This window comes from Acomys russatus, chromosome 32 (assembly GCF_903995435.1).
Source record: "Acomys russatus chromosome 32, mAcoRus1.1, whole genome shotgun sequence".
Classification (NCBI taxonomy): domain Eukaryota; kingdom Metazoa; phylum Chordata; class Mammalia; order Rodentia; family Muridae; genus Acomys; species Acomys russatus.
The window spans coordinates 41,550,203-41,570,020 of NC_067168.1; the positions used below are offsets into that span (position 1 = coordinate 41,550,203).

A 19,818-nucleotide genomic window follows, 5' to 3' on the forward strand; every position below is an offset into this window, starting at 1 on the left:
TTCTGAGATGAGCTGAACAAACCACATCCTGGTTCCTTCCACAAGGAAACTGGTTTATCCTGTAACTTATTTTAGAACCCAGAAAAGTTGTTGAGCTTGGCTCTACCTCATGTGCCTCAGTTCTTCCTTACTCAGCAAATATCAACAGGGAGATGCTCTAGGCAGGGATTACACTGCAAGTGGAATGCACCACAGCCTAAGGCTGACTCTCTTGACAGACATGGAGACCAGACATCATAATCTCAGTGGCTGTCTAGAGAAGCACAGCTCTCAAAGCATGGGAGAAGGTACTGTCAGCCACGTACACTACCTGTCGGGAACAGCATTGTCTTGGACATGACTCCCATCAGTCTGCAGATTCACTTTGGAGCTGTTAAAGCTTCCAAATAGAAAATTGTTTATAATGGCTGATAGATGATTAAATAAATTTGACTGTGAGGAAATAGCTCTCTCTCTCTCTCTCTCTCTCTCTCTCTCTCTCTCTCTCTCTCTCTCTCTCTCACACACACACACACACACACACACACACACACACACACACCTACTTTTAGAAGTATGGAGGAAGACCTCTTAGGCAGGAAACTAGGAGAGAATTGTGCCAGGCAGAGAGGAATCTCCTTATCCACTGAGGCCAGAGAAATAGATGACAGTGACCCAACAAGGAATGAGAAGGAGGTGACCAAGATCTTCCTTGGAGTGTAGGTACCCAAACATATTCTGCAAGGAATGAAGACTTCCAGACCCAGCAATGGGTCGAGTTGGAATGGCCCTGGACAATATGTTGGGAAGCTTGGGTTATGAACCAAAGGGGTTGCTATTTGAGCAATAAAATAAATACCGCATTTTTCAGACTATAAGACACATCCAGTTTTTAGAGCAGTAAAACAAGAAAAACAGTAAAAACAGCAATCGGACCATACCATGAAGCACACACTAATGCCCCCCACCACATACACTTTTAGGGGGAAAGCATGTCTTATTGTCCAAAAAATATGGTAATGACAATGACATTAATGGACATCCATAGAATGAAAGAGAGACTCATTGTCCTCCGCTGATATAAGTGCACAAATAACGGATAAATAACAAGGGGTACTGAGAGGAAGACTAGAAATTTCCTCAGAGCGAAATAGCTACTAATTAACCAGGGGTAAGAAAAACAGAAGCATTGCCACGTGGCAAACGTCACAGTGATACAGTGATATCTGTTTCAAGTAAGAATTCTCAGTAGATGCTCAAATTAACAGATGAGATTATGCCCAGGCCTGAGTGTCCTCCCCTGCATGTGTTCATCACAAATTGGAAAACAGCATCTCTACAGAAGGGGACCAGGCAGCCAGACTTCCTAGCTGACATCAGCAGCCCCGGCCTTGGTTCCATGTGCTCAGAAGTTACCACAGTGCTGTTCTGATTCCAGACACGTCATCTCAATCTAACGAGAAAACCAGCACAACCCAAAGTGGGATCCAGGCTCTGTCTCAAGGTCACGGAAGACTGAGTGGGCTGAACTAAAGCAAGACTACGGAAACACATGAGTTAGATCTGTGTGGATCCTCACCCCCCCCCCTCCCCCCCCCGCCCGAGCCCTCTTCCGGAAAATCACATTACTGGTGACTGGGGAGTACAAGTGAGGTCTATGGGTCAACTGCACCAATGTTAATGTCCGGCTTTAATAAAGTTACATTGTTTCTTCTCTTTTGGATTTAGGCTGGGTTTTAAACTGAATTAAAGGTAGATGGTGGACTGGAGTCTCTGTACTTTTATTGTTGTTGTTACTGTTGTTTTCAGGTTTGTGTGTTTAGGACAGGATTTCTGTAGTCCAGGCTGGCCTGTAAATTACTATGTAGCCCAAACTGATCTGGAATCTACTGCACTCCTTTTGCCTTAGGATCCTGAATGCTAGAATTACACACTACTCTCTGTGTTAATTTTTAAATTTAATTTTGTGTGTATATATGTATGTGTGCATGCTTGTGAGGGGGTGTGCACTTTTGACATTGGGTCAATATTCCTCTACCAGGCTCCTCTTTATGTTTTGAGACACAGTCTCTTACTCAACCTGGAGCAAGCTGACTTGGGTCGACTGCCTGGCCATTAAGCCTCAAGGATGCCCCTGTGTCTGCCCCCATTAGGATTACAGGTGCCCTCCACAAATTATAACCATTACGTGGGTGCTGAGGAGCTGGACTCATGTCATCACACTTGTGCGCTAAGGCTTTATTGATTAAGCCATCTCCCTAGTGCTCTGTGTTCTTCTTCATGCTATTCTGTAAGTCTAATTTATAAAACAAAAAAGTGTGAAAGAATGAAGCCAAGTTTGACTTCATGTGGACCAGGCTGGGATGTGCTCATCTTCCAGGGGAGACCCTGATGGAAGTTACTGAGTGGAGAGTGGGTAATGGACGTAGAATGTAGAGCATTACCAATCTCACTTTCTGGCCATGTAGCATCAATCCTGCCCCAAACAGTGATGGCAGAACATCCTGGTAGCAGAACAGCCAAAGGCTGTCCATTTGCATCTACACTCTCAAGGGCAAGGCGATGGCAGCCTAGGTCGGCTAGTTTTATGTCAACTTGACCCAAGCTAGAGTCATTATGGGAAAGGGAACCTCAATGGAGAAAATCCCCACAGCAGACTGACTCATGAGGCATCTTTTTGGCTGATGATTGACGTGGGAGAGCCCAGCTCACGGGGGCAGTGCCACCCCTGGACAGGTGGTCCTGGGAGCTCTAAGAAATCAGACTAAGCAAGGCATGAAGAGCAAGCCCTGAAAGAGCATTCCTCCGTTGGCTTCTCATTAGCTCCCTCCTCAGGTCCCTGCCTTTTTTGAGTGCCTGCCCTGACGTTCCAGGGCCACGGACTGTTCACCTCAAAGTGTCAGATGAATAAAGCTCTTTGTCCTCATGTTGCTTTTTCGGTCAGTGTCTCAGCAAGTGATGGGATCCCTAAGGCAACCTCTCACAGCGGAAAGTGACGTGATGCACTCACAGCACGCAGGGAAGAGAGCCAGGGGACCTGGCAGAGTTGTGGTCCTCTGCTTGGGGAGAATTGCTCAAAGAGTGAAAGAAGATACTCGAAGGTGGGGAAAGGACAGAAGGCCGGAGCCCCTGGGGTTCGCAGAGGAAAGGCAGAAGAGACGTCTTAGAGGCAAGCCATCTTCTCCAATTAGCATCCCTAGAGTCTTAAAGCCCAAATAGACGTATTAAACCATCCTGCTTAGTTTTGTGAAAAAGAAGTCATCTCTATAAGAGAGTAAATATTTAGTCGAGTGGTTTTTTTTTTTTTTTTTCCAGTCCTTTAAATCCAAATGAGAAGAAACAAAATGCAGATGCTCATCTGACTGTTATCGTTTAGGGAAATAGAAGTAATTCTTATTCCTGCTTCAAGGGGCCACCTCTCAAAAACTATTGAAGCATCCGTGGAGAGAAGGTAAGTCTATATAGCTGTGTGAGAAGAGATGGAAAGTTCTTCCTTTAGAAACCTTGGCTATTCAGAATCATCCCCAGCACTTAGGAGGCAGAGACAGGTGGATCAATGTGAGTTCGAGGCCAGCCTGGTCTACAAAGCGAGTCCAGGACAGGCAAGGCTGCACAGAGAAACCCTGTCTCAAAACAAACAAAAAACAAACAAACAAAACAAAACAAAAAACAAAAAACAAACCCAAAAAACAAACAAAAAAACAGAATCATCCCTAGAAATTCTAGAATAGCCACACGCTGCACGATCTCAACTGTCTCTCAGTGTGGAGCACACTGGTCGGTTGGTGCTGAACCCTGCGACCCTGCCTGAAACAGACGGAATTACATCATCTGGGCTGGGGACAACAGCGTCATCCCCCACAGACTGCGCTGGGACCAAGCACGTACCTCCCACCGCATTGCAGCGGGATGTCATTTCCCAGAGGACCAGAGCCATGGAGTAGACATCGGTCTGCTTGAAGGACTCCACGTTTTCCAAATTCATCCTGGACTCCAGAACTTCCGGGGCCATGTATCTTGCAGTTCCCACCTAAAGTCAAAAGAGGCACAGCATGAGGTTCGTCGCTTAACTGAGGGGATCTGTCACGGGGGACTTAAGCTTGGCCTTCTCATAGAGGCTCACTTTTTTGTTTGTGTCTAGAGGTTCCTTACTTTATTCACCCTCAGCATCCTCTCTTATTTCCCGCCTTTCTTCTTCCCAAGCCCTTCTTCCTAACAAGCGCCCTGTCTGCTTCCATGTCTTTCAAAAATGCATTTGATTGGAGTTGCTCCTATAAGCATGGATGGGGCTTTCCTGGATGGTGGGCGACTATCAGCGGCTGCTCCACTGAAGAAACACGACCCCTCTCTCTTCACCCGCAGTGGTCATTAACTGACGACAGCCCCTAGGGTAGACTTCCAAGATGGCTGGCTTCTTTCACACCCTCTTGACCAGATACAAAAGCCCAGCAGCTTAAAACAATGGCCTTACAGGCATTTTCTTCCGGTAGCAGGCCTCCAGCTAGGGTGGCTCACCAAGCTCAAGGCCAGGCCAGGCCATGTTATGTAACAATTGCGCCCAGCCATCCTACAGCTCTAAATTAGGGGAGGAAGACCCATCAGAGCACATAAAGCCCCCATCCCTCAGGACGGGACTGGACTTTCAGTTTCCGAGGCCCCCTCTGTTCTGCCTTTGTCTGTGTGTCTGCTGCGCATGCGTATCTTTTCACGACCAACAAATGCCTTACTTCAATTGCTGATTCTGCTCGTTGCTGTTTGCTGTGTTTGAGATTTCTCCACTGCTGTCTTTTACCCTTATGATTTTTTTCTCCTTTTCAATTCTTTAACTAGCAGAGAAAAGGACCCTGATCAAGTCCCTAGATGAACCCTCTGCAATGGCAGCAAGCGCTCTTAGCCACTCAGCCACCTCTCCACCCTCTTACGTACTTATTTGTGTTTTTGCAAATTAGAGTTTTTCCCCCCTTATTCTTGAAACACCAAGACTCATGATGAAAATAATTGCCACCCGTTTGGGTCACTTAAGGACCATTTAATTTTAATTTACCCCATGGCCCATATGACATAATTTCATAAATCCCTGCTAAATTAAAGTCATATGAAAAGACCAAGTCACACAATAATTTCCATGAATGTGATGTGTAGCTGTAATCTGGTTACTTAGGCCTATGATCAATTTTATGATTGACATTAAACAAACAGGGTGCCCACAGGGGGAAAAAACTATTTCTAAGAGAAAATTTTCAAGTGAAAAATGTCTGACACTGTAGCATATTCAGTCCATCCTATGTCAATCACTGTCCTGTCATGCAGAGGTCAAATAATTTGATGCCGCTGTTCCAAAGAGTGGCTCTTCCTGGCATGCCTTTGAAGACACTTTCCTTTTTAACAGAGCACTCTGTGAGTCACTGTCCTGACATATTAATTTGTTTGTGTCTCAGCAAGATGACCTCCACACAGCATGTGCTGCTATGGACAGAGCGCTGACAAGGCAGAAAACTCACACGCTCCGTCCGTTCAGTTCAAGGAGAGCTTTAGACTGTGCCCTGCACACCAGCTAGAGAAAACAGCAGTGCTGCCGGTGGACCCACTGTGCGAGCATAAACTGCAGGATCACTGGCTGCAAACATGGCTCAGTCAGCAAAGAGCTTGCCACGAGAGCAAGAACACAGCACTTTAGACTCTACACTAAAGGTGGCTGTGGCGCCACACCCCTGTAGCTCCACCACTGTGTGGAAGGGGACAGAGACAGGAGGACCCCTGGAGCTAGCTGTACAGCCAGCCTACCCAAACTGGTGAGTTCCAGTTTCAGTAAGCAGCCATGGTGCACTAAACAAGGTGAGGAGCAACCAAGGAATGTGGCCTTCACGTGAATACACATGTGTGTACACTGACACATATGTGCATCTGTCCGCGCACGCACACACACACACACACACACACACACACACACACCTCTCGTAATGAAAACATTTCAGAAAGAAAATAAAAGAAAGAGGTGAGGCCAGTCATGAAGTCAGGGGGCAGAGCTGCCCCCACTCACCTGCCCACTGTTGGCCAGGTCATCCACAGACAGAGTAGGGTCCAGGCGCAAGGACAGCCCAAAGTCACACAGGCAACAGGTCAAGTCATTCTTCACTAGGATGTTGGAGCTCTTGAGATCCCTGTGGACAATGGGCATCTTGGGCCTCCCACACGGAGTGTGGTCACTGTGGAGATGAGCAATGCCCCGTGCCAGGGAGCTGCCCAGCTTCCGCAGGTCCTCCCAGCTGATGACATGCCTCGTGAGGTACTCCTGCAGGTTTCCCTTGGCGTGGAACGCCGTGATCAGCCAGTACTGCTTGCCCAGCTCTGTCTTCCGCTCCTCAGCTGTCAGGAACTGCAGGACGTTCTCGTGTTTCAGGTTGATATCCGAGAAGATGTCCTTCTCCGTTTTCCACGAGGAGTATTCCTCATAGGGGAAGATCTTGACAGCCACGGTCTCAAACTGCTCCGAGGTGTTCTGCTTCAGCTTGGCCTTGTAGACCTCGGCGAAGCGGCCCTTCCCCACCAGTGTGTCCAGCTCGATGGGCAGCAGTTCCGTGTTGTGGTTGATGTTGTTGGCACACGTGGAGCTGATGTCAGAACGGTCGTCCTCCAGGATGATGGCGCAGTTGTCGCTGAACTCCATGAGCTTCCGGGACTTGTTGCTCTCCCAGGACGGGCTCAGTTTCTGCTGCCGGTGGACACGGTAGCAGTAGAAGATGATGATGACGGCTATGGCGATCCCCAGCGGAGGCAGGAGACTGACTCCAGTCACTTGGATAATGACCAATAACAGGTCGGGGCTGCTGGTGGTGTATTCTGATGTGGAGATAAGACAAAAGGGAGAGAAGGCATTAGGCTCAGGAGGTGTGAACCACCAGGAAGCAAGTCCACCAGCATGTATGTATGCACAGTGGCCTATGAACCATCTCCATGGATACTAGGGAGTGATTCTTTCCAGGAATGCTACACACTAGCACACCATTCGTGTCCTTCCCAATATGAATCTGAATCCGAAATGATCAAGCATATACCATAATAACCAATCCATTGTTGTTAGATACTGTTGTCAAGTCTCTTCCTCATCAGCAGTCACACAAATGATGCAACACGGGGGGGGGGGGGGGGGAATGAGGCTGAGGAGATGACTCAACTGGTAAAGCACCTGCCTTGTGAGGATGTAGTCCTCCAGAACCCATGTAAATGTGTACATGCTTGTAATCCCAGATTTGGGGAAACAGAGAGAGGCAGGTGGATCTCTGAGGCTCATTCGTCAGACAGTCCAGCCAAGTCAGTGAGTCTCAGGTTAAGTGAGAGACCCTGTCCCCAAAAGAGTACTAGTCAGTGCTAAGAAATCCACTAGCATCTACATGCACATGTGTGCACATTGTGTACCTGCAGACATAAACACGTATATGTGCATGCATGCAGATACACACATGCACATGTGCGTGCACACACACACACACACACACACATACACACACGCGCACACACACACGCACGCACATGCCAGGTTGACATAAGGTAACAGGCTCCCAAGAGACCTTTCCTTCCATGCCTCTCCTTACCACTCAGGCACAGAGCTGATGGTTGAGGGTAGCCTGGATGTACAGCACAGAAAGAGCAGGGGCAGATGGGAGTACAGGAAGGAGCAAAGGCTCCCTGTCTGGGATCATCTATGTAAACGTCTCCTATTCTTCAAATGTCCACTTACATGCCACTCTCTAAGAAAAGCTGGGAAACTTAGTGCAACGTCTTGCGTCCTCTCTGCCCTTCCTGAGTCAGTACAATCAGGGCGGAACAGCTACACTAACTAAACGACGACTAAGGCGGAGGCCTTGGGATGGAGGTCGAATGACATAACTGCTGCTTTCAAATGGTTGCTCATCTATAGAGAGGTGTGACTAAGTGCTCCCTGCTTTTCTGTCCCCTTGACAGGATCATGTGTTTGAAAACTTGATTCCCAGCTATTGGTGCTGTTTTGAACGCTTATAGAACCGTCGCCAAGGGGAACCTCATTCATTAGGGAAGTGAGTCTTTTAGAGTAGGTATTGAGGTAATATAATCTCATTTTCAGTGACCTCTCTGCTTCCTATGGGTGCACTGTGGCCAGGTCCTGCTAGCCTGCTTTCACCACGGTGACTGACTGTATCCCTACAAACTGTAAGCCTAAATACTCGCCTCCTTCCTTAATTTGATTCTGGTCATTTGGTCACAGCAAGACAAAAGTAACAATCCATATCGTGCCTGGTGAAACTGCAGATCGGCGGTTCTCAAGGGATCCCCCTAAGACCATCAGAAAACACTGATGTGTACATTATGATGCATAAATGCTGCAAAATTATAGTTAGCAATTTATTACAAAATTACCAGTTGAGGTAGCAATGAAAATAACTTTATGGCTGGGGTCACCACTGCATGAGGAATTGCGTTTAAGAATTGCAGCATTAGGAAGATTGAAAACCACTGCTCTAGAGACTATCATAGTCCATATTGTTCCTGTTGGTCCCAGCCTCCATCCACTTTGCCCTTCTAGCTCCCAGCCAGGCTACGTGGGAACACCAGCTCTGAGTCTGAGAAGCAGAAAGAGCAGTCTCTGCCAGTCTGTCACCTTGTGTGCACTCAATAGCCTTTTTTTTTTCTGCTGGTTGGTGATGGTGGAAACAACCATCTTGTATGCAGTTTGGGTTCGCCAGCCAGCTTTGACCTTTTGTTACTGATTCTCCTCTTGGGGAAAAAGGACATGGTTAGTACTCTACCATGGGAAGAGGGTGTTTGAAGACATCCACATGAAAGCCAGAATCCACTCATGTGTTGTTCATCTGCACTCGAGGTACTCATCAATGACAGGCCTTAGGCTCTGACACTGTAGTCACAGGATTCCTGAATGCCTACTATAGGCAGGCCACTGTCCTCAAACTGCCCAGTGCAGGAGCCGGGGTTTACACACAAATGCTGGGCACTCTGGCGCTGCAGAAGGGAGCCAGGTATATGGTACAATATGTGGGGTTAATGGGGCACAAGGAATCCTAGAAGGACATGGAAGTTACAGGAGCAGAGACTCTTTGAGCCGTTCTCTGACAGATGAGAGCTCCCCATGGGGCACAGAAAGAACACGTGTGAGGGAAAATGAGCACATGGCAGATCTGAGAACCTTTCTAGAATACTCCGTGAGGGAACAGAGAGGTATGTAGTTGCTAGAGCGTACTGAGATGGATGTCAGACCGAGGATTTGTAATTACTCAGCTGATAGTCCTCAGCTGCTTCAGTGACAGGGGGTGGAGGGTGATGAGAATTCAAGCCAGGGAGCTAAGACGAAGACAATGGTACCTGCGAAGGAATCCTAACTGACATTCGGTGTGGCCGCTTAAAGTGACAAAAGAAAGGAGACACACAGACATGGGATGTTCTGACTCACACTACCTTTTAAGTGAAATGTTTGGCGAATCCATTGACTGAACTCCAAGGTTGTAACTCTGCTTCATGCCACCCAAAACTAAAGTAACTCTGAAATCTTAGAATTCTAGCAACCAGCTGGGGAAAACATAGTTTTCTGAAGAGATACGTCAATGAACTTTAAAAACAGGAAAAAGAGGACTGGAGAGATAATTTAGTGTTAAGAGCATTTGCTGTTCTTGCAAAGGACTAAGGATTGCTTCCTAGCACCCACATGGCAATTTACAACTGTCCTTTACTCTGGTTCCAGGGGGTCTGACACCCTCTTCTGGACTTCACACGGGCAGTACACATATATGCATGGAAGCAAAACACTCATATACACAAAACAAAAGTAAAATAAATCTTTAAAAAATAGGAAAAGATATATAATTAGTGATGGAGCCTTCAAGACACAAATAAAATAAAAATAAAGATATGTTTAAGATTTAGTTAGTTAGTTGGTTTTGAGACAGGGTTTCTCTGTGTGGCCTTGGCTGCCATGGACTCACTTTGTAGACCAGGCTGGCCTTGAACTCACAGTGATCCACCTGTCTCTGCATCTCTGAGTGCTGGGATAAAAGGTGTGCGCTACCATGCCCTGCTGATTTATTTTATTTTTAATTATGTGCAAGTGTGTGTGTGTGTGTAGTTAAGTAGGTAGTAAGTAGGTAGGTGACTTCAGAGGCAAAGGGGGGGGGGGTCAGATCGCTTGAAACTGGAGCTATAGTGAGTTCTGAGCGTAGTTCAGTGTGGGTGTTGGGACCTGAACTCAGGTCAGCTGCAACAAAAACACACTGTCAACTACTGAGCCATCTCATCAGCCCCTGAAACACACATTCACATTGGATAATAAGTAGTGGACTCTCCTTATGCTAGGAGGACTAGAGTGTAACAAAGACTGTTAGGACAGGGTATGAGTGGCAGAGCACGGCAGTTACACACACACACAAAATCCTGGGTGGCAAAATTAAAGACAGACTGAGATACTATTCAGGTGCCACAGCAGATTACAGCCCCTAGCCCTGCTACCTGTGGACACGTTAGCACAGGAAGGCTTGCTTGTCTCGGCTCTCCTCCGCCAGATCTACACGAGATACTTTGCCATAAACTGATTTGGTTGATTGACTAGATGTTCCTCTCAAGACGATGGAAGCCTCATAGGTGCAAGGGTCAGGTCATCCGGTAATACTGGAATATGCTGGCAACTGGCATAGGCTGGACTTCATGATTTCCTATGTTCAGGCCGTGAGATAAATAGAGCCTTATGCTGTAAAGCAGGCAGATTTGGCCAGCTTTTGTATGGCCTTATGATCGGGATACCCCCCCCCCCCTCGCTTTCAATGGTTGTTAAACAGAGGGGTTGGCGGAGGGAGAGAGAAGCCCTCTGTGGATTCTCCTAATAGGGACCTTCCTGCAAGAAAGATCAGCTCTGCTCCATAAAGCCAAAAATATTTACTATCTGGTACTGTTTAATAGAAAGAAAAAAAAAAAAAAAAAAAACCAGCAGCCTCCTGTCCTATAAATGTTATTTTTAATGCCCTGTAACACACTGGAAGCATTTGGAGAGATTTTACTTTGGTGTAGTGTGAATATTCCTTCGCACAGATAAGAGAATATGATTCAGACTTTTTAAACTATACCTGCGTGATTTCTTAGCTGTGCCTCCAATGCATTAAAACATCTGCACAACCTGCTCATCTGTTATTAATCAGCTTATAATTCCTAGCTCCTCACAGGAAAGGTCTTCCATTCTCATTTCTATTTCTTTCAAGTCTGAGGCAAGTACCCACACTGAAATTAACGTGTGTGGTGTTGATCGCAGAAGGTTCCACAAGTCCCCTGATTTAAGGTCAGAAACCAAATCTTCACTTTCCCCTCCAGCTTCCTGTGACCTTTATTTTTAAAACCTACATATAAAGCTGTGTGTGCATGTGTGCGTGTGCGCACGTGTGTGTGTGTGTGTGTGTGTGTGTGTGTGTGTGGTGACTGAATAACATTAGTCAATCTAGAGACTTCAAAGAGGAGGTGAAGGGAGTCACAATAACAACTCAAGACAGAAGGAAGCTCTAGGATGTGGCTGGATGCAAGCAAGAGCCACCCAGGCACGCCCCAGGCACGCCCCCCAGGCATGCCCCCAGGCACGCCCCCAGCCACCCCTCACCCCTTGAGTTGACCTCTGGGCTTCTATTAGACAAAGAGAGCTTTAGGTATGGGCACACACTGGGGTCAGAAACTCACACTGTTTCTTCCGGCTAACCCCCAAATATGAAAGACTCCAAACTAAGCACATGCCATGTGCTGGCTGGGCTCACAGCGCTTACATAAGTCTTATATTTAATTGCTGGGAAAACTCTGCAGGCTAGAAGTTGCTATTATTATAAGACCCATGTCCCAGAGAGGAAAGCTGAAGTTCAGACTGTTTAATTTCCCAAGACTGACTCAGGCAATAAGGAAGCCAATATTTGCAACAAGCTTTATTTGACCAGAGCTCTTAGCCTTATGCCACAGTGTCTCTGAATGTCACACTGGTGACAAGAGCCAGCGACAAATGGCTTCAAGTAACCTCTCAATTTGACACAGCACTTGCCTTTATTGGAGGCTAGACCAAGGATTTCAGTGGCCATCTGTTCAGCCATACTACCAACTTTTTCTCTTTTCATGCGTGTGAGTGTTAGCTTGTGTGAGTACACACGCGCCACAGACATGCCTGGCACCCATAGAAGCCAGAAGAGAGCGTGGGATCCCCTGGAACTGGAGTTACAGATGGCTGTAAACCCTGATGGATGCTGGACCCTGCACCCTGGTGGTCTACAAGAGCAGTCAGTGCTCTTATCAACAGAGCCATGCTCCCAGTTCTTGGGTGGGGATCACAAGGGCCACACAGTCGGTGTAGAGACTTTTTTCTCAATTAGGAGCCACAGTGGGGTACTGTCCCTAAGTGGACATATCTTCCTGCTAGGAAATAAGGATCTACATTGAGAGTGAACTTGGGAGCCTCCTCCAGGGCCTCACACATACAGAGATTCAAGACACACTTGTGAAACTAGTGCAGTCTTTCACGGAAAGCTTTCTTTTTATGTGACATAAAATTAGAGCTATCTCTGGGGTATAATTTCTTGAAGGCGCATTAAAAGAAATGAGGCTTATGTTCACAATAGGGAAATGGTCTCATCCTGGGCGTCGTGAGTGGAATCAGTGGTTCTGTGAACTTAGTGAGCAAAAGGCCTCGGCTTCTCTCATCCTTAAATAAATGCATCATTTAAAAAATAATTATTTCTTATTTCACGTGTATGTGGGTGTGCCTGTGTGAATGTATGTGCACCCTCCGTGTACAGTGCCCTCTGTGGTCAGAAGAAAGCATTGCAGGCCCTGGAATTGAAGTTACAGATGGTCCTAAGCTGCTATGTAGGTGCTGGGAAACAAATCTATGCGAGTTGTAGTAAGTACTCTTAACCACTGAGTCATCACTTCAGCCCCAACCAAAGCGCTCTGAATCATTCCTTAGTATTTGCTGTACCTACAATTATGTCACCAGTAGCGATCATAGATACGCTCGTGGCAAGTGACATTTGGAAGAGCTACCTTGACAAATGCACGCGTTACTCATGACTTAGACATCCGTCTTTTCTTTCTTTCCAGATCTGCCAGTAGACCCTGCCCAAGCATTAGTATAGAAATACATATTCATCTATAAAAACATGAGATCATTGCATTTCAATGCGGTAATATTTCACACGCGTTTACAAGTCCCTCCGAGCAATTCTGCAGGCGTCATCTGACTTCAATTAGTCCATAGCGTGCACAAGCACAGAAAACAAAGTATCCTTGGACAAGAGAAGGTATCAAGTGCTGGCTGCTCTGACAGTGTTTCCGTCAGTGGAAACACCACCTGGATGGGCACAGAGCTTCCCGCCAAAGCAACTGTGGCGTCTGTTGCTAGCTCTGCTTGGCCTGGGAAGGAGCTCTGCGCTGTAGCGGGAGCCCTCTGTGATTCTGGCCTCAGGAAAGACAAGGAGCACACAGTGAGCTCTGTTAGCCAGGGCGCTAAGCGACTCGTGCGTGAGCATTATACTGCCAACAGTCCTGAATCAGGTCCGTTTCACCTACACTGCGGAGATGGGCGTTGTGTTTAGGCTGTGTATGCTATGCTTCCTTATCGAAGATTCCCAGAGCGCTTCCCCTGGTAGGTGCTTAGCAATAAAATGAGGGGAGTGACTCGGGACAGGATGCTCTTTCTTTCCTCTGTGCATCTCACTCTAGCACCACTTCCTTTCTGGCCAGTTGCATACGTATCCTGTGGCTCCAGATGCTCACGGTGACGTGAACATCTTAACACTTAGATAGTTGGTGACATCTCTTCAAGGATCTCTCTAGATGGCACGTCATGTTCATTAATATACACACCAGACACCAAGGTGGGCAGAAACCAAAGCAGAATGTCCCTTTCTAGTGTGGTTACACTAATGGATTTTCACTTCAAGCCTTTATTGGAAACTGCTCAACTGCTATAAATGTTAACACAGGAGTTCATGTGCCTTAACTTCATGTATGGTCATTGGGTTTTTATCGAGACATAAATAACAATCCACTTAGAATTTTTGTTTTAGTTTCTTTTTTTTTTTTTTTTTTTTTTTTTTTTTTTTGCTTTAGGTTTTGAGACCCTGTCTCTCATAGCTCAGGTAAGCTTCATCTTTGCTGTGTAGCTGGGGATGACATTGACCACCTCACCTTCAGAGCGGTGGCATTACAGGCAAGTCCCACCATATTGGATTCCAGTGGTGCTGCAGGTTGAACCGGCAGCCTTGGGGCAGGCTATACAAGCACCCCACCAACTGAGCCACACTCAGAGGTTCCGCACTCAGAGTGTTTTCACCACCATGTTGGCCTCATTATTTGTTTATACTAAGCATTAGGGAGTCTCAGTTTTAAGTTTTTAGCATGGCAGAGGACATAAGGAGCCTGGGAGTTGCTTGTTTTCATCTATTCCGTGTGCATGTGTTGACATGCATGTGACTGTGTGTGTGTGCGTGCCTGCCCGTGACCATGTTTATAAGCAATGCTCTTGATTCATGACTGATATGGGAGGGCCCAGCCCACTGTGGGCAGCACCATTCCTATGCAGATGGGCCTCAGCTAGATGAGAGAACTAGCTAAGAATGAGCCAGAGAGCTACTGCTCCATGGCCTCTGCTCAGTTCCTGCCCTGACTTAGTGATGGACCGCGGCCTAGAAGTATAATCCAAATATAAACCCTTTCCTTCACAAGTTGCCTCAGTTATAGCAATCATCACCCAGTAGAAACCAAAGCAGAATAACCCTGCTCAATTCATCTATGTGTCTTTGTCTAAGTATCTCCATGTATATATCCATGCATATATGTATGCATACTTATTCATATATGTTTGTGTGTGTGTGTGTGTGTGTGTGTGTGTGTGTGTGTGTGTATAAGTAGGTAGCTAAGTAGGTGAGTAGATAGATGATAGGTAGGTGGATAGAGAGATACACTGATTAATTAATTGATTGATTGGGAAAAGAGGGAGAGAGAAAGCTCAGCTATGTTGTATATACGACAATTCTAGAGTTTGAATATCTTGCTGTGATCACGTGATTCTTTAAGCGTTTCATTGTCCGGTGCAGAATCTCTTTGTACTTTTCCATTCTAAGTGAGGTCCCAGACCAACAGCATGAGCACACATGACCTAAGAGCCCATGGGAAAGTGGCGTGTTTGCCCCTGTTCTGAATTATCATTACGTCAGAAAGGACATTTGGATGTTGCCTGCGTGGCCCTTCCCGCCTTTAAGCTTCAGAAGCACCTTTCACACAGCTAGAGTAGGTGTCTTAGCACTCTGCCAGAGAGACTGCAGTCCTAAAAACTAAGTCTCTTAGTGGCATCATCATTGGCAGAGTGGTGGCACAATTGCATTCAGAATGGCCAACAAGAAAACAATTCCCAGGAATATTCCAGTCAATTAACCAGCAGAGGAGTGTGGAATGAGATAGGAGCCCCCATTCATCCTCTCAAACGAAAAGCAAGCCAATCCAAGCAAACAATTACACATGATTTTAATTAAACAACGGGAGAGTAAACTGGCTGCAGTCACAGGACTGACTAACTGGCACCATGGTGACAGTGCTGCTAAGCATTCTGGGTAGATTTTTGAGGATATTTCTTTTCCTGTAATGAGGGAAGAGGCGTTCTCTCTGTGCACTTTGTTTGAATTCCTACTGCAAATATATCAAAGCAAAGCCCTCCCTACCTAACAGTCTCCTTTGAATGGGTTTCTTCTTGACTCTCCTTTGAATAAAGTTCAGTCTGGTGCAAAAGCCTCTTCTGGGAAGGAAGTATGATAAACCCTCAAGCCGAGAGCTACAATAAAGAGGCCTGGCCACTACAAAGTCCAAATACTAGGATATTTCAAAGTCATTCTTCATGGGGGCTAGGGAGACACTTTCGTCGCTAAAGTGCTTGCCTTGTAAGCAGAAATACTGGAGTTCAGCATTCAGAAACCACACTTGAAAAATTGGGAATGATGGCATGTGCCTGTGATCTCAGTGCTTAGGAGACAGCAACGCGTGGGTCCCGTGGTGGGGGGAGGGGGGTGGGCTCACGGACCAGCCAGCCTAGCCTACTTGGCAAGTTGCAGACCAAAGAGAGGCCTCACTTCAAAAACACAAGATCAAGAACATATGAGGAATCTAATGTTGTCCTCTGGCCTTCATACATATATGCACACACACATGCATGCACACACACACACACACACACGCACACGCACACGCACACGTACACACATGATTGGTGCTGGAGTTAGCAAGAAGTTAGGGAACTGAGAAAGGAGGGAGATTCTCCAGGGCACAGCTTAAAACTGAACTGTTAGCTTTTAACCCAGAGAAGGGCAGCTGATCACTGACCTGAAGCGGAAAGGTAACCTGACAACAAATGCAGTTAGATATTTCCCACTCTCCATAGCACGCACGCAGGCACGCACGCATGCATGCCCGGCTTAGGAGTCTCACAGAAAAGCCTTTAACTAACTGCAGAGTTAATGCCAACACCGATAGTGTGGTTATTTCCTCACTGGCTAGTCCACAGTGCTTATGCCCAGAAGCCTGCGTCGTCCTGACTCTGGGTAGCCCCTTTTTTATTGCCAACACTGTAGATTGGCAGGCTCTCCAGCTACCTACACGGCAAAGCTCTGGACAAGTCTGTGAGCTGGCTTTCAGACTGGACGAACTGAGGTGGGAAGTGCCACCCTGAAGGTGACAGGCACACTTCCATGGTCTCAGGTCCTGGACCTGATGAAAAGGATAGAGTAAACGCAACCCTGGGGGTCTCCTCTTCTGCCTCCTGATCCAGGACATAGTGGACCCGGCTACCTTGAACTCTGGTCTCCCCATGAGCTCCCTGGTTGCCTGTCTCCTCCCTGTGCTCTAGAATCCTAAACCCAGAGATGCACTGAAGTTGGGTGTTTAGCATCTTCTCCAGGGAGATGAGCTGGCTTTGGAAAAGACCGTGCACTATAAACATCATCAGTGTCTTCAACAGTATCTGGTAATGGCTGATACTTTATGCCCTAAACTGTGACCCTGCTGACTGGGTACCTTTTTGGTCCATGTCATCACACCCTTCACTCACTCTTAAGGCTCGTTCTAAAGCCACAGAAGCCCAGCCCATCTTCTGCAGACCAGGGGCCTCACCAAACTAACTTTTTTTTTTTTTTTTAATTTATTCTTGTTACATCTCAATGGTTATCCCATCCCTTGTGTCCTCCCATTCTTCCTTCCCTCCCCATTTTCCCATTATTCCCCTCCCCTATGAGTGTTCCTGAGGGGGATTACCTCCCCCTGTATATGTTCATAGGGTGTCAAGTCTCTTCTTGGTAACCTGCTGTCCTTCCTCTGAGTGGCACCAGGTCCTCCCCTCCAGGGGTCCCGCTCAAACTAAGGCACCAGCCAAGGACAATACAGGCGGTAAACCAAATTAACTTCTAATCACATGAAAGCAATCCTGTTCCTCTCGAGATTAGCCAACCGACATAAGCCTTGCTTGTTTTTCTCCTTAATCTTAAACTGAATTTTTGCTTCCTCTGTGGAGATGGCTTCGACTCACTAAGGTCTCTACCCAGGGTACACAGGGAGTACAACGCAAGACACAGAATCTAGCTGAACAGCGTTTGTGGGTCCAGTGGCTCTTGGTGTCAGCTACATACTGAGACATCCTGTGGGACTAGAAAACACTCTTGATACCAGGTCCAAAACCAGTTAAAGCCAGAACCTGCGGGAGGGAGGCACAGCTGATACAGGCTTTATGAAGCACCTGGGAGGTGAACACTGCAGCCAAGGCAGTTATGTCGGCCCGGCCTGGGAAAATAGGAGAAATTTAACACCTAAATTTCAGATCCATTGTATGTGAAATGACATTATGCTAGGCTTGTCTGGAGCTGGAGTTACAGGCAGGTGTGAGCGAGCACCAGACGTTGATGCTGAGAACTGAGCCTGGGTCCTCTGCAAGAGCAGCAAGTGCTCGTGACCACTGAGCCATCATCCCAGGCCCATGTATAGCTCTCCTTAAATCAGAAGGACAAATGAAAATTGTTTTATTAAAAGTCAACATTTTGTAGTGTATATATATATATATATATATATATATATATATATATACACACACATATATATATATATGGCGGCAGGATTGCATACTTGTGTGTCAGCTGGTACACACCCATGAATGTGCACGTGTGTGGGGGGGCGTGGTGAGGCAAGAGTCCACCTAAGGTGTTCATCAAGAGCTGCCCACCTTGTTTTTGAGTCTCGCACTGGCCTGGAGCTCAAGAAATAAGCTTGGCTAGCCAGTGAGTGAGCCCAGGGGGTGTCTTCCTGCCCTGTCTCTGCTTCCCCAGGGCTGAGACTGCCAGCAAATGCTACCACACTCAGCTTTCTCATGTGGAGCCTGGGGTCCCAACCATCTCAGGTCCTTAGGTTTACAAGACAAGCACTTTACTGACTCGGGCATCTTCCCCAGCCCTGGTATCATTGTTTCTAATAGACATAATGAATAACAAAAAAAGGCTTACATAACAGTAGGCAGGAGTGGCTTACTGTCAGAAAAGACTCCAAAGCCAGGAGCCTGTACGTGGAGAAGTTCAGATGTACACTATCTGGAATTCAGCTTGAGTGGAAATAAAAGTCAGTTCACAGGGTTTGCCAGCTTCTCGGAGTCCTTTTTTTTTTTCCCCCATTGTATAATAGGACTCTCTAAAAGTAGCCAACGGTTTAACACCAGCCATTTTGCCATTACCTGTGGGTGTGGAGTTTGTGGAACACATAGAGGCAAGCTGCGGAGGACACAGACATGCAGCCACTGTAGCAGCTCTAGGGTCTGATTAGTGCAGTGGCCACTCATAGCCAGTAGACGGGTCCAGGGAAAGCTGCACACATACTGGACCCCCACCACGACCCCCACCTCCGCCTCTGCAATGACTTTAACCCATACTTTTCTTCTTATTGTAACAATTTTTCTCAACCATATTTCCACCGCCTGCCCCCCCCCTTCCCGTCTTCTTTTCTTCTTCAATTCTACTTTTAGTCCAGAAAGTAAACCAGCCTTGTTTCATCTTAAACCAAAGATGCAAAGCTGGAAAGGAGCCATTCTGAGGGCTGAGTGCACAATCAAAGGCAACGTGTAACCAGAGGCCCGGGGTTGCCAGCGCACCACTTACTCTTCTCGTTGCGTGCCTGTAGGACCTAAGGGACTGGGATGGAGCTCAGCTAGTAGAGTGCTCACTAGCCCAGCACGCAGGAAGCCCTGAGTTGATTCCCCAGCACCCTAACATCCCACCTCAGAATCCCACAGCCCTAGTGGGGACACACCCGTAATCTCAGCGCTGGAGAAGCAGAGGGAGAAGAGGCAGAAAGGTCAGGGTCAGGACAGGGAATACATGTCGGCTGACAGAACACTTGCCTAGCTTTCAGGAAGCCCTGGGCTGGGTCCTGAGCAAGTCATAAACTGGGCATGGCGGTGCAGGCCTGCCATCTAAGCACTCAAGACAGAGGCAGGAGGATAAGAAGTTCAAGGTCATCTTCTTCAACTATGTAGAAGACTCAAAACCAGCCTGAGCTATATGAGAATATGTCTCAAAACCAAAATAAATAAATAAATAAATAAATAAATAAATAAATAAATAAATTAAAGTTAAAGATACCACAAACCCCTAAATTTCTTTTCAGAAGTCAGTTGCTGGGCTATACAGGCTCAACATAAGATTGGGGTTCAGGGGGACAACACTTCTAAACTGCTTTCACTTGGAAGGCACTGGAAGTCAGTGAAGTGTGCATGGGATCTGGTGCACCCAGAATGGACTAAGTGGATGGCAAGAA

General features: G+C 46.8%; 1 protein-coding gene across 2 annotated transcripts in view; it reads right to left on the minus strand.

The window, feature by feature from the left end:
• Tgfbr2 (transforming growth factor beta receptor 2) overlaps window positions 1-19,818 on the minus strand; it is an 85,928-nt gene that overhangs the window by 11,870 nt on the left and 54,240 nt on the right. For both annotated transcript variants that reach the window (XM_051140774.1, XM_051140773.1), the window contains 2 exons: window positions 6,020-6,819; window positions 3,868-4,009 (listed from right to left, as the gene is read on the minus strand). In XM_051140774.1, the coding sequence (XP_050996731.1) occupies window positions 3,868-4,009; window positions 6,020-6,819 (942 nt within the window). The remainder of the gene's footprint in view (window positions 1-3,867; window positions 4,010-6,019; window positions 6,820-19,818) is intronic.